The 15,595-nt window shown below is 43.2% G+C and overlaps 1 protein-coding gene across 2 annotated transcripts in view; it reads left to right on the plus strand.

Annotated features, from left to right (window-relative positions):
* Casr (calcium sensing receptor) overlaps positions 1–15,595 on the plus strand; it is a 77,390-nt gene that overhangs the window by 44,033 nt on the left and 17,762 nt on the right. Inside the window, exons 2-4 of one of the 2 annotated variants that reach the window (XM_028752291.1) lie at positions 4,342–4,768; positions 7,328–7,634; positions 12,186–13,070. In XM_028752291.1, coding sequence (XP_028608124.1) covers positions 4,584–4,768; positions 7,328–7,634; positions 12,186–13,070 — 1,377 coding nt within the window. In that variant the 5' untranslated portion in view covers positions 4,342–4,583. Of the gene's footprint in view, positions 1–4,341; positions 4,769–7,327; positions 7,635–12,185; positions 13,071–15,595 lie in introns of those variants that run through there. The other variant, XM_028752290.1, reaches the window with a different exon arrangement.

Consider the following 15,595-nt stretch of genomic DNA (forward strand, 5'->3'; position numbering starts at 1 on the left):
CACACACACACACACACATACCACATACACTCACACACACACACACACACAGAGATACCACATACACTCACACACACACACATACACACACAGATACCACATACACTCACACACAGACCACATACACTCACACACACACACATACCACATACACTCACACACAGACCACATACACTCACACACACACACATACCACATACACTCACACACGCACACACATACACCACATACACTCACACAGCACACACTCACACAGCACACACACATATACCACATACACTCACACACAGACCACATACACTCACACACATACCACATACACTCACACAGCACACACTCACACAGCACACACACATATACCACATACACTCACAGATATGCTCATACTCATCAACTTAAAATTTTAAAATCTTTTTAAAGGAAAGAAGAATGAAGTTATGTCATAGGAGGGGAAGAAATAGGTGCAATTGGAGATAAACATATTAAGACACACATGAAGTCGTGTATGTGCAGGTGACATGGAAATGGAAGCTAAACTGTCTGGGAACAAAGGGACCCAATAGGAGGACAGGGGAGAAGAAACAAGTATCAGGCAGGGTATAAGGACTGACAGATAGTGCTCAAAGTACATCCTATACCTGTGTGAACATGGCCATATGTGGCCTTGTATAATACAAAAACTTCCAAGAAAGAGGTTCGTCATTTCTAGAGGTTTACATATGCTGATGGTTCTCCATGCACCGCATTACCAAGTTCACAGAGATCTAGCAACTTGCCCAGAGTCCCACATTAGTACTGTAGAAATACAGTCAAAGCCACAGCTAACTCAAAGCCTGTGCTCCTTCCTTCCTTCCTTCTGCTAACTGTGAAAGCTTGCAGTCACTGCAGTGCAGATACTGAAAGTGGATCTGAGTGTGGTGATACATGGTCTAAACCTTGAGGCTGATCAAGGCAGGACAATCTCGAGTTCGAGAACAGCCTGGGCTACATAGCCAGTTCTAGGTCAGTCTGAACTACCTAGCAAGACACTTTTCAAAAACTAAAGAAAATATATATTCCCTCACAGTGGGAAGGCAAACCAGGAAGAAATGTATAATAAGCTCAAGTTAAAAAAAAAAAAAGACTTTAGATGTCCTTGAATACAGAGAGAATTGGGTGGATTCTCCAGGGATTTAGGAAGAAGACTCAGGAGTGATCATGATGGTGAGGGAGGCAAGGAAGCTCGTGTCGTGATGAGTACCAAATAGTTTTCTGTAATTGGAAACAATGAAGGAGGAGCAGATTTGGGAGGGGGTGCATTTAAGACTTGTTAAGATGTAGCAGCTCAGGAGGATGAGTCACACGAAGATGTCCAGCTGGTGGTGAAGCTCAGGAGGGTGAGCTTCACGAGGATGTCCAGCTGAAGGTGCAGTCCTTGCCCTGAACTTGAGAAAGACTATATGGAGTCAACATCAAAAAGCAATCAGCATTTGACCCTCCCAGGAGAGATCTGGGATCTGGGATATGGGATGAACACAGGGGTCTTAGCAGGCTGATGAGGTTACAGCAGAAAGGCTTGCCCAGAGCCAGTGGCTGATTAATAATTTACCAGAACCCTTCACCCTGGGACTACTTACATCTTTTCACGTGTCCCTACTTTTTGCTGAAAAACAAATTGATATGGCCTTAGGTGTATAGACAAATAAAATAGTCCCACAAATAAAATTTTTATTGATAATGAATCAGAAAGGAAGGTATCTAAAGCAATTATTTACTGTTCTAGTTTCACTCTGTTGCTGTGACTTAAAAAAAAAAATCTGACTAAAAAGCTTAGAGAGGCAGGTTGTGGTAGTGCATGTCTTTAGTCCCAGCATTCAGGAAGAAGAGGCAGGTGATCTTTGAGTTTGAGGCCAGCATGATCTACAGAGCGAGTTCTAGATAGCCAGAGCTATACAGTAAGACCCTATCTTGAAAGAGAGGCAGAAAGAGGGAGGGAGGGAGTATGGAGGGATGGAGGGAGAAACAGAGAGAGACAGATAGACAGAGACAGACAGACAGCCACACACACACAGAGACAGACCGAGAGACAGAGACAGACAGACAGACACACACACAGAGAGACAGACAGACACACAGAGACAGACCGAGAGACAGAGACAGACAGAGACAGAGACAGAGACAGAGACAGAGACAGAGACAGACAGACAGACACATACACACACACACAGAGACCAGGAGACAGAGACAGACAGAGACAGACAAACACATACACACACAGAGAGAGAGAGAGAGAGAGAGAGAGAGAGAGAGGGAGAGGGAGAGGGAGAGAGAGAGAGAGAGAGAGAGAGAGACTTAAAAGAAGAAAGGTTTTATTTCATTTTTCATTTGAAAGTCAAAGTCTTTCACTGAAGGAGATCAAGGCCAGGAACCTGGAGCAGAAACCAGAAAGGGTGCTGCATACTAGTTCCTTTGCAGGCTCACAATCAGCTAACTTTCCTGTACAGCCCAGGACCACCAACCTAAGAATTGTGCCATTTACAGGGGCCTAGGCCATCCTATATTGATCAGTAAAAGACAGTCTCTCAAAGATATGCCCACAGGGAACCATTGTATAAACAATTACTAAAACAAGACTTTTTTCTCAAATGACTCTAGGCTGTGTCAAGTTGACAATTAAAGCTGACTGGGAGCCAGGCCCAGTAGTGCACACCTTTGATTCCAGCACTTGGGAAGATCAAGGTGGATCTCAGAGAGGTTGAGGCTAGCCTGGTCTACATAGAGAGCTTCAGACCAGCTAGGTCTACAGAGACACCCTGTATTTAAAAAGAAAAAAGGAAAAAAGAAAAAAACACTATTGGACTTTATTATACATATAATTTTAACATTTATTAAAGACAACAGCAAACTTGCATAGTTATTTGAATGTACTTGTCATGTTTACATAAATAAATCTTAGCTAAAAATTATGCCTCATCTTCAACATTGTCAGGAGTTCACAGATATCTGATTTGTAACTGTCAATGCTGAACATGCCACTTCAGATAAATATGTAATACAAAATGGCAGAAGTCTGATTAGGACCATCTCAGAAATTGTTGAAACTCTGCCCCAATCCCAAGCCAAAATCCATTGAATGGTTTTGACTTTTTCAAAACATTCAAATCAGCAACTCAAATGACAATGTTGAAAAAAATCAAACCTTCTGACATAATACAATCTGAAAATACAATGTTTCAACACATGCCAAGGCAGCAGAGAAATCGAAAATGTTTGCTTTCTATAACTAAGTCACTAAGTTTGTTTAAGAGTAGAAAACTTTGTATGTTCAATAAAACACTGCAGTTCACACCCACAGTTGTCTTGAACCCAAGCTAAGGCATTTCTGGAAGCATTAGTTTATCACTCAGCATGATATCAGGCTAGTGCCAAGGTACATGTGCACTCAGAACCAAAGCGGTGGTAAAATCATGTGATGCCACCTGGCTAAGAACTGCCAGAAGCACCTCAGATTCATCATGCATTTGATTTATAATTAATGTGTAGTCAATGCTTCTTCAGAAAATATTTAATGTTGCCATTTTTTACTTTTAAAATTGCATGGGGGGGGGCCTTAAGGGGTAGTGTTTGCCACTGTGCACATATTAAGATCAAAGGACAATGTTTAAGAATCCATTCTCCCCTTTCAGGAATTGAACTCGGATCCTCAGGTCATTAGCTTGTGTTAGCAAGCACTTTTACTCATAGAGCCATCTTACTGGCCCTTGTCAAAATTTCCAGGATCCCTTATATTCAATTGCATGGCCCACTATGTTGCAACCTACCATTTAAGATGCTACATCTTCTATAAAATGTTCACAAATGTCTGTAAACTATTACATTACAAACTGGAAATACAGACCTTCACTAAAAGGGGAGGGGGCTATCAAAATAAATGAAGAATAGATGATCTTTTCTGACATTTTTGCTTGGTTTGAAGTCAGATTTAAGCTTAAATGAAACTTGTCCTGTGTTTTCTGTAGGGGTATACGGGTAAGTAAAGCACCATTGACATTTTAACTGAAGCAGCTACTACTTCTGGGACATTTCCATATACCATTCGTGTGATGAGTGGTTTACAGGCAGCAGCCACAGAGCAGGCCTCTTTAGAATGTGGCCTCTCAGAATTGGATCTGGTCCTTCTGAACTATGGGTGACTGAAGTTTTCTATATCTTACATGTAGTACTGTAAAACTGTGATTCTAAGCCATGCTTCTCAATCTGCTACTCCTGGACCCCTCTAAATAGAAATTCTGAGCTACCTCTGTCATCATATTAAAATGGAACATAGATTCAGCTGAATCCACTTTGTCTCTTTTCTCTTAGAAAACATCTCGGGCAGTCTCTACATGATGTCGTTTCTCAGGACTCGAGGACCAGCCACCCTCCACCTCTGCAATGGAGAAGGCAGAAATGGAGACCCAAAGGCCATCACTTCTGTTCTGTCATTAACCACTCTGTAGACATGTATCCCCACCAGAAGGTGTGAACCACACCAAGGGGCGTGGAGTTCTCAGGCCCCCAAACCGCTAACACTTTTAACTCTGCCCTGCAGAGAGGGCAGAGCCATGGCATCCTACAGCTGCTGCTTGGCCCTCTTGGCTCTCGCCTGGCACTCCTCTGCCTATGGGCCTGACCAGAGAGCCCAAAAGAAGGGGGACATTATCCTAGGGGGTCTCTTTCCTATCCATTTTGGAGTAGCAGCCAAAGATCAAGATCTGAAGTCAAGACCAGAGTCTGTGGAGTGCATTAGGTAAGGGAAGGCGGAATGTAGGCTATCTGCATCTCTGGATGGTTAAAGAAAAAGTTACATGGGACCCAAAGGAACATTAAGAACCTTTTCTCTCATTTTCAAAACAAGTGGTTATCATGCTGAGGCTTATTGATCCCTCCTTTCCTTTCCCTAAAGAATGCTTTTCCCAAAAAGCAAAACACCAAGGGTATGGTACAGAAAATACCAGGCCTGTCAAGGGCCAGTAATTTGGTAGCCAGAGCACTGTTGTTCATGTGGTGTCAGCATTTGACAGTAGCGTTGCTCAGTTCAAGACCAAGAGGGAGTTGAGCTGAGCAGGATGGTACATCCTGCAACTCCAACATGGACTCAGGAGGATTCAGAGTTCCAGGTTATACACCAAGACCTGTCTCAGTATTAGGACCTTGTCTCAAAACACAGATAATAAATAAATAAATAAATAAATAAATAAATAAATAAATAAATAAATAAATAAGGCTGGGTACTTAGCCCAGAGTACAGCTCTTCCTAGAATGCACTGTGTTCAATCTTCAATGCTACAATATTAATTAATTTATCATTCACCAATTGATTAATTAAACAGGTATAAACGGAAGTTCATTTTAGCTCATAAACGTTTGTAGTAAATTCTCTTTGACCTATGTGCTCCAGTGGCCCATGGGGCTTGGCTGCTTTGCCCTGTTGCTGTTGTTCCTCTTTAATAAAGCATTTTAGAGTTGAAAGAAGCAGGGTAGCCTCTTAGACCCAAGCAAGCACTTTCTAAATACAGCCAACTATGTTTTGAAACAATTTCTGTTAAATGTCCTTCGCATAAGAAGCTAAACCCCTTCCGATGCCCTACTCCCCGACACTATCCACATCTGACTCTGTCACACACAGGGCAAAGATGGGACATCACAGAATACTTAGCTATCCCGTGGCCTCTCAGGACACCAGAAGGCAGCTAACATGTCCCACTAAATCTTTTCTTCTCCGAGCCAATAGTCTCAGTTTTCTTATCAGTTCCTGTCCTGTGTGACTTTTTTACACCTCACCGTTCTGCTTGTCCCCCACCCAATGCTCCCTCCTTGACCGTCACCCCTTTAGGATGTGGCATCCAGCCACAGACAGCTCCACAGCGGGATGTGGTTAGCAGTGTCACCTCGCTTAGACAGGAGACAGCTCAGAGGCCATGAAATCCCCTCACATATGACTCTGCTTCTCAGAGAATGTTGCTTTCCCTCCGCACCCGGCAGCTTCTAGAAGGAACCCATCTTCGCCTTGAGCTTCATGATAGCTGGAAAAGGAAAGGTGAAGATCAACATTATCCCAAGAAAACTGGATTTCTGATCATGCCATAAGGACAGCCAGGGACATTTTTTCTCATGAATATGGAAAAAACTTACTGTAGGATTGCATCAAAGTTGACTGTATCTTCATACGACCCACGTGGACAAGTGCTGCCCGTGTTGCTCCTTGTGGAACAGCCTTGCGAACTATCAAAATGCTTGCCCTGAAAATGTGTTCATGATAGCAGAAGCAGTTTAGCAGTGGCTTTTATAAAAATAATATTTAATTAATATTTAAAAAGTAATCTAGTATCTCCCAATATTCTTACAAATTTGAAATAAGTAACTATGTGTTGAAAGAAACGTACAATGGGCTATATTTCTCTTCCTGTTGCTGAGTTCTAGTTGGGCTCACAACACAGAGGAGGAAGAGCCTGTCTCTAGTGATGGCTTTTCCGCAGGACACCGATTTGCTGAGTCAGCACATTTTCCCAGCCTTCACCCCCCCACATCCCCCCAAGCCAGGGAGAAAGAAAACTGACACTATATCTTTGTTGATTTATTTGATTTTTTAATTTACAATAATGTTCTTTTAAAAGCCGCAACGGTCATTTTTTAAAGTAAAAATTATAGATTAGCCCAATGCATAGAATTCTTAAGGCATCTCCTACTCCTCCTGTGCGAAGTTCTTCAAATACTTGATATTTATCTACAAAAGAATCATTTCACTTTCTGCTTTAACCTCCAGGAATGTCACAGTCTAAATCTGTGACAAATCTGCAAATCTGAGGTTATTTTTAGGTTCCCACATATTAATATCCTCATCTATTTATAGTCCTCTTGTACTTGGGGGGGGGGTGCTGGGGGACTTCCTATGTAGCCCAGGACTGGCCTCAAACTCACAACCTTCTCACTCAAGCTTGATAATTATACACCACACAAGCACGCACCTCCGCACCCGTCATGCCTGACGTTCACACCTTCACACCAGCTTCTGCCAAGTTTATGCCACAGATTGCAGCTATAAATTATACAATTAAATGCCAATAATAGTCATTTTCATTTTTGTTCTCTAATTCAAAGGGAATGCACTGTGCTGAGAATTTTACTTATCTCATGACATCTTTAAAGGCAGCCCAATAAGGAAGTGCTGTTCCTGTTTTTACATGGAGGACCTTGAACCTCAAAGGGCACATCACAAAACTGAAGGGTATTAGAGCCAAGATCCAAGCCCAGCTCTGACAGTCTTCACGCCAACAGGTCTCCCACCATGTCCATGTCTTTCTTCCAGGTATAACTTCCGTGGGTTCCGATGGTTACAAGCCATGATATTTGCCATAGAGGAGATAAACAGCAGCCCCGCCCTTCTTCCCAACATGACGCTGGGCTATAGGATATTCGACACCTGTAACACCGTCTCCAAGGCGCTGGAGGCCACCTTGAGTTTTGTTGCTCAGAACAAAATCGATTCTTTGAACCTGGATGAGTTCTGCAACTGCTCGGAGCACATACCTTCGACCATTGCAGTGGTGGGAGCAACCGGCTCCGGAGTCTCCACAGCGGTAGCCAACCTGCTGGGACTGTTCTATATCCCCCAGGTAATGTTACCTTCCTTCCTAAGACGTATTTTTATTTCTTTAAATTATGTGTGTGTTTAAATATGTGTACAAGTGCGGGTATTTTCAGAAACCAGAGGTGTCAGATCTCCTGGAGCTGAAGTTACAGGTGGTTGTGAGCCACCCAAAACAGGTCCTGGGAATTGAACTCAGGTTCTCTGGAAACAAACAAACAAACAAACAAAAACAAAAAAACCAACAGTTCAACCATTTAACCTCTGAGCTACCCTCTACCCAAGTGGCTTCTCCTTAGATGGGCACCAGACTTGGGGATCAGGAGAAGCAGGTTTGAAGAGTCGCATGCTAGCAGCATCCTCTGAGGCTTTCTGTAGACACAAAGATAGTTGGGCACTGACTGTATGAGGAGCACTTGGGGGTCTCTGAGACCTTTATGTCAATGAGACCTTCTCTGTTCTTCCAATATTCTTTTCAATATAACTCACGTGTATACAACTCGATCTTTTTTTCTCACTATTATTTCCCATGTCACTGTTAGTAACTGGCCTCCTATTTTTTACCAAAAGAGTAAGGTCCTATGCTGTGAGTCTCTCTATTCAAATCAAAAATATCTGCCCCTAATTCTTTTTCCTCAAAATCTCCTCCTCCCTATTTATCAGCTTTCATTCAGGGGGAAATCAAGTTTGTTTCCCTATAATACAGGAGTTTAGTCACTGTGACATGCATTCTGAAATGGAGCATACCCTAATATCCCCCAACAAATATTGACAAAGTGTACATGAATAGTCTCCATCCTGCAGGAACACAGCCTGGGAAGGAGGTGGGTGTGTCTTCAAATACTAATCTTTCACCAAAACAAGTCTTTTATAAGCATTGATTCAAAGATGTATTCCACTTCCCCCTCACCAAACAACAGCAAACTCTAAATGCCATTTTATTACCCCCTCTGGCACTATGGACTATCAAGTCATCCTTTCTTTGGATTAATAACTACAAATCTATTACATCACTTTGTCACAGTGAAAATTGCAAGTGGGTTAAAAGTCTGTGGATAAGAAAATGGAATCATCTTGGTTGTGATATGGCCTTCAGTTGTAAGTTAAATTAAGGATCAGACTTCAAAATTTTCTGGTGTTTAATATTTGAAAAAATACTCAAAATTCATATGAATTCATATGTTGCTTCTTTGCAGAGAGCCTTAATCCTTTTGCAGACTTGTAACAACAGAGACATTCTTTTTTTTTTTATTGGATATTTTATTTACATTTCATATGTTGTCCCCTTACCCCATCCCCCACCCACCCGGGAACCCCCTATCCCCTTACCCCTCCTCCTTCTTCTCTGTGGATGTAACCCCTACCTACCCCCCCACTCCCACTTTCCCACCCTCAAAATTCCCATCCCCTGGGGCGTCCAGGCTTCATGAGGTCAAGGATCTCATCTTCCACCTATGCCCAGCAGGGCCCTCCACTCTTACGTATTCAGCTGAAGCCCTGGATCCCAACAGAGACATTCTTGTCTTACACTTCCAGGAAGTAAAGATGGTCCACGTAGGAAAACCCTGACTCTCTTATGTTCGTACCTAAAAGCTCTGACCCCATCAGCATTTGTCAATGTGCTGAGTGTGTTTAAATCTGGCAGACTGTGAAAGATTATTTTAAAAACACCATGAAGGTAAGTCGTCAGCCCAGTGGTAGAAGATGGAGATGACGTCAGGTAAAGAATAGGAGGGGAGAGCTTCACTTCTGCATGGCTAGAGCACAAGAAGAGTATGACTGATCAAAGTGGTAAAGAGGCTGCAGCTGGCTGGGTGTGGTGGTGCTCACACCTTTAATCCCAGCAGGTGGAGTGCTGTGGATTTGAGACCAAACTGCTCTACAGCGTGAGCAGGCTACAAAGTGATACTCTGTCTCAACTTACCTTCATGATGCATTTAAAATAATGCTGCACAGTCCACCTGCCAGATTTAAACATGCAGCACACTGACCACATAGAGAAACACAGTCTCAAAACAAAACAAAAACCAAAAAAATTCAAAATAATAATAATGAGGAGGAAAAGGATAATGGTGATGATTATTAGTCAGTCCTCAGCAGGAGTTCTTTTCTGTGGTTTCAAGTTAGAATCACTGAGGGAGATGCTTGGGTCCACCCTGCAGAGCTCATGGCCTAGCAGGCGAGGATGCAGGCTATCTGGAACTTCCATTTTTCCCCAGTGAATTGCACTACAGGGCTAGAAAACACTGCTCTGTGGGTAACGAAGCACGCCCAGCCCTGTTACTTATGTGTCTGTCACGCCACCAAGTGGAGGTAACAAAAAGATGGGCTGGAAGAAACTAGCCAGAAGGGTTGTCTGAATTTTCCATGTTGCTTTCCCCTCCGTCAAGGAAAGTTTGATGTGTTTTTAAAGGCTTTTTGTTTTGGGAGGACACAGAGTGACATTTACTTGACTTTATAGGTTGTCTTTTGAAAATAGGTCAAACATATTAAATACATTAAGAGAATAGATTCACTAGAGACAGTATGAGTTGTGAGTTTTAATTTATATCTTTTTATAAACATTTTGATCCATTTTTCAAAAATAAATAAAGAAGTGAGCAATAATAGGCAAACGTCAGAGCAAATCCCTAACTCTGAAGCCAGTTCCTTTGTCTTTCTTTCTTTCTTTCTTTCTTTCTTTCTTTCTTTCTTTCCTTCTTTCCTTCTTTCCTTCTTTCCTTCTTTCCTTCTTTCCTTCTTTCCTTCTTTCTTTCAATCTACAAACAAAACTTTTGAAAATTAATAATGTGGCTAAGACATCTGTCACCCCATTGATCGCCAGGGTTGATTCAGCTGATCTGGCTGGCTAGGCCGGTGTCCCCTTCCTCCCCAACCATTCCAGGTACATTCTTCCTGAAGCTGCTCACGGTCAAGGAGGACCTTGCAGGAACAGAGGAAGGCCAGTCAGTTGAGTAACCGTGCTCCCCTGCTAGGACCCCCAAACAGACTCTCAAAAATTAATAACACGTACACAGATCGCTTCATCTAATCACCTAGATCCTGAATTTCTATGGAAGCAGGAGGGGATTATTCAAATTTTAAAAAGTTGTTGCTTTCATATTAGAGCTTCTAAGATCAAAGCCCTTATCAAAGTCATTGCCTTTGGCAGATTTGAGTCTTTCTTATCCCAGTATCTTGGATGTCTTTCATATTAAGACTCTAAATTGATGAAAAAGACGCCTGTTGGAAATGTTTACTTTAAAAGATTGCCCAAATGAAGCTAATTATTCCCATTAGCAAGAAGTGTGTGACTAGCATTCTCCTTGGCTTGTTTTCTGAAGAAGTTCAAGGGTGCCTTAGGGAACCAGAGAGCAGTGGCTGTTGCATGCTACTTCACTTCCCAGAAGGACTCTATTAAGAGGAAAACTGTCTATTCATCAGAAGAAATGCTCTAATAACTTGGGACTCCCTAGCTGATGAGCTGTGATGACTCCCAGGGGTGCTACCAGGGAGCCAACCAGGGGTGTTGATTCTCTGATGCTTCCAGGAACTAAAGTGGGTCCTGGGGAGAGGAGAACCTGAGCATTCCCACTAGGGTTTGTCAGCTCGTCCATGGCCCAGCTCCAGTGGTCTCTGAACATCAAAAAATTTCTGTCTCTGTTGGACACCCATAAGCAAATGTAGAACTGCCTGTAGAGCAGAGTGGAGGAGGGGGCAGGAAGGGGGAACTATCAACAGCACTCCTTCCCCAGGCTTCCTTTCAGCCTCTATGTCTCTGAGACTCACATCAGAGTCTGGACAAGTAGCCTTAGTCATCACCTGCCGTTGAGCAAAGAAAGGGAATTTGAGTGGTAGCTGAACCACCGGGGAACCTGGAGAAGAAAAGGTGTTTTTCTGGTGATATTTAGTGAGGTACTGTTTGGTATTGATCTGTGGGACAACTGAGTTTACACTACTAAGCTTGATTGATTTATCTGAGCCTAGAAGCTAAACAGCTCTGGGAATTTACTGTAATTGATGTTCATTTTATCTAAAGAAAGTAGGAAAGGAATTTTAGGGAATGGGAAGAGAAAAAAAAGAGGTAGAGTCAGAGGAAGAACTTCTCTGGGGCCCTCTGAAGAGCCTAAAGTTTATAACTATAGGAAAACTGACTCTTCCAGATGTTGGATTATGTACAAAGCATTCATAACAGTAAGCGGGAAGCTATAATGTTCATACCAGAACCTGAGCCCAACAGGCAAAATATGTGTCAAGTGAACATGTGAATCTAGTATAACCAAAGAGGCACCTCAGAGGAAGCTAGAAGACACAAGACTCCTTTAGAAAGAAGTGCATTCCACTATGAAGGGGTTTAATCAATTGCTAGTAGCAGTTTTGAAAGCATCATCATGAAGAATCATGTACTGGGCATTAGGAAGTTTGCCAAACAAACTAACAGGTGCTTGGGGGTTCATGTTGGGGTAGAACTGCCTGGTTGTCCTCACACCACCATCCTGCCCACAGTGAACATGTTTGATAAGTGACATTACATTAATCCTTGAGACTGACTTGGCACATCACTCTCACTCACTCATTCTGAGTTCTTGGTTTTTCCCAGGTGAGCTACGCCTCCTCCAGCAGGCTCCTCAGCAATAAGAACCAGTTCAAGTCCTTCCTCCGCACCATTCCCAATGATGAACACCAGGCCACAGCGATGGCTGACATTATCGAGTATTTCCGTTGGAACTGGGTGGGCACAATTGCAGCCGATGACGACTATGGCAGGCCTGGTATTGAGAAGTTCCGAGAAGAAGCCGAGGAGAGGGACATTTGCATTGACTTCAGCGAGCTCATCTCCCAGTACTCTGATGAGAAAGAGATCCAGCAGGTGGTGGAAGTGATACAGAACTCTACTGCCAAGGTCATTGTCGTTTTCTCCAGCGGTCCAGACCTAGAACCCCTCATCAAGGAGATTGTGCGGCGTAACATCACAGGCAGGATCTGGCTGGCCAGCGAGGCCTGGGCCAGTTCCTCCCTGATTGCTATGCCTGAGTACTTCCATGTAGTCGGGGGCACCATTGGGTTCGGTCTGAAGGCTGGGCAGATTCCAGGCTTCCGAGAATTCCTACAGAAAGTCCACCCCAGGAAGTCTGTCCACAATGGTTTTGCCAAAGAGTTTTGGGAAGAAACATTTAATTGCCACCTGCAAGAAGGCGCAAAAGGACCTTTACCTGTGGACACCTTCGCGAGAAGTCACGAAGAAGGTGGCAACAGGTTACTCAATAGCTCCACTGCCTTCCGACCCCTCTGCACAGGGGATGAGAACATCAACAGTGTCGAGACCCCTTACATGGATTATGAACATTTACGGATATCCTACAACGTGTACTTAGCCGTCTACTCCATTGCGCATGCCCTGCAAGATATATACACCTGCTTACCTGGAAGAGGGCTTTTCACCAATGGGTCGTGTGCAGACATAAAGAAGGTTGAGGCCTGGCAGGTAAGTCTCTCACTTAGCTAGCAGTTCTCTGTGTGATAAAACAGAATAAGGGTGCTGCAGCAAAGGAACATAATGACTACATTATTTACTTTTGTGGCGCTGTGATCCAAAGTATCTGAGAGACCAACTTAAAGGAGGATTTATTTGGACTCATGTTTTCCAAGGGTCTAGTCTATGGGACATTTGGTCCCATGTGCTTGAGAAGGACATCATAGCCATAACAGTATGTGGCATAAGAGAACTGTTCACTTCTTGGCCAACCAGGAAGCAGAGACAAGGACCTACTAACTCCTTTCCTCCTCCTCCTCCTCTTCCTCCTCCTCCTCCTCCTCCTCCTCCTCCTCCACCTTCTTCCTCTTTTTCTTCCTCCTCCTCCTCCTCCACCTTCTTCCTCTTTTTCTTCCTCCTCCTCCTCTTCCTCTTCCTCCTCCTCCTCCTCCTCCACCTTCTTCCTCTTTTTCTTCCTCCTCCTCCTCCACCTTCTTCCTCTTTTTCTTCCTCCTTTTCTTCCTCCTCCTCCTCTTCCTCCTCCTCCTCTTCCTCCTCTTCTTCCCTTCTTCCTTTATCTCCAGGGCCTCAGGCAGGGGGATGGTGCCAGCATCAGAGAGAGTCTTTCCTCCTCAGCTACTCTTCTCTGAAGGCACATTCATGGTCACACCCTGGGGTAGGCCTCCAGCTCCTGGGTAATCAGTTAAGACAATGAAGATGAGTTATCCAGGTGATTACAAAAATTGCAATATCAAAATGAGAGCAAAGCAGGACTTTGGATTCATGAAACATTATCAAACGTCTGAGAAACCAACTGCTACAAAACTGATGGTGTTTGATTACCTGTCACTGGAAAGCTGCAGTTCAAGCGTCAATTAGTCTGACATCCAGAACACCTAAAGCATTGCTCCTAAAAGTCTTCCAGTGCCTGGGGACTTGTTTAGTGTGGCTTGAGTAACATCTGAGTTAAATATATTTTCCCTTGTGAATAACCAGCATTTGTCCAATACCTATTGCATTCCATATGCTTACAGGGAGGAAATTGGTGCTGTGTGCAGACACTGTGTTTGCTATATGTTGCTCTTCCTGTACTGGACTGGCCAGGTGGCCAGCTAAGCACTAACTTGGGGCACAGGCATCCAAAAGGCTTGCCAAAGCAAAATGGTAAATGTTTCAAAGGGAAACACTAGTAATAACTACAAAAAAATAATCAGGACTTACGTGAAGGTCTTACAGGTGTTTTATGGGTTATTCATTTAGGTATCCAGGAGTTTTTAATTATACAGAAAAGTAATATCACAATGTTTGTCATCTCATGAGTTTCTGATGGAAGCAACCAAGTCTGGATTATATCCTAAGTGGCTGCTTGAGTCTTGTATGTCAACTCTGATTTTTCAATCAGACTCTGTTTTATACCTTTTGAATTTTTTTTCTCAGCTCCAGAATGTAGCAGAGAAACTGCATGAGAATGGAATGAGGTATCCCTTGACTCTGAATCTAATGACCCAGGTTCAGCATCCCCTTTCTAAGCTGTGATCTTAGGCAAGCCAAGACTCAAAGTGACAGCCTCTTCCCTTGTAACATGAACCTTATGTCTAACTGGATGTCCACGCAAGTTTCTTTTAAAAATGAAATGAGACATGAAAGCAAGTCATAAACTTGTAAGCCCTAAACAAATATGTGGGCATTACAGTAATAATTTATGTGTGGGGTGTATGTTCATGTGCGGGTGTGGGCACCTGTGTCACATGCATGCAGACATCCACGACCAACTCTTGGGTGTCTTCTTCAGTAGCTCTCCACCTAATTTTTGAGACAAGGCCTCTCGCTAAACCTGGAGCTCATTGAGAGTCAATGACCTTTCTGTCGCTTCCTCCTTCCCTCCAATGCTACGACCACAGAGATGCACCAGCATGTCTGACCTTTTACATACGTGCTGGAAACTGAACTCAGGTCTTCATACAAGCATTTTAATGGCTGAGCTATTTTGATAGCCCTTATTGTGTGGTATCTTAATTTATTCATAATCAATCAGTGGACAAAAGTTAGAAGTAAAACAACTTTGTATACACATCTCCACCACCATAAACCTTTCAGGGGAAGATACTAAGGAACAAAAAGCATGTAACTTATGTGTGTTAATGTAGCAATTCCCACGTACTTGTAAGGAGTAACTGTCTAGGCTCATAACATAAGTCAGGATTCACGGGTTCCCAGACCTCCTTGAATCAGAAAATATCCCTCAGACATCACTGCCAACAGAAGTTTCTAATCTCTGTGGGCTGCCCAAACCTCCTCTTCACGCTGAACCACTACCAAAAGCATTAAGCTACAATGAAGACCTCAGGAGTCACACTTCAAATGCAAAGTTTGAAGCAAGATGAATTAAACAATAATATCTGGGTGGTAAATATCTCTTCACCTATAGCCCATGAAAGGACTAGGCCCTTGAAAATGCTACAGGAGCAGGGTAGGATAGAAGGGAAAGAAGTTTTCCGTGGGAAACTTGGCTTTCCAGTAACTCTTCTCCAGACTAG

Source organism: Grammomys surdaster, unplaced genomic scaffold (assembly GCF_004785775.1).
Source record: "Grammomys surdaster isolate TR1022 unplaced genomic scaffold, NIH_TR_1.0 125889, whole genome shotgun sequence".
NCBI lineage: Eukaryota > Metazoa > Chordata > Mammalia > Rodentia > Muridae > Grammomys > Grammomys surdaster.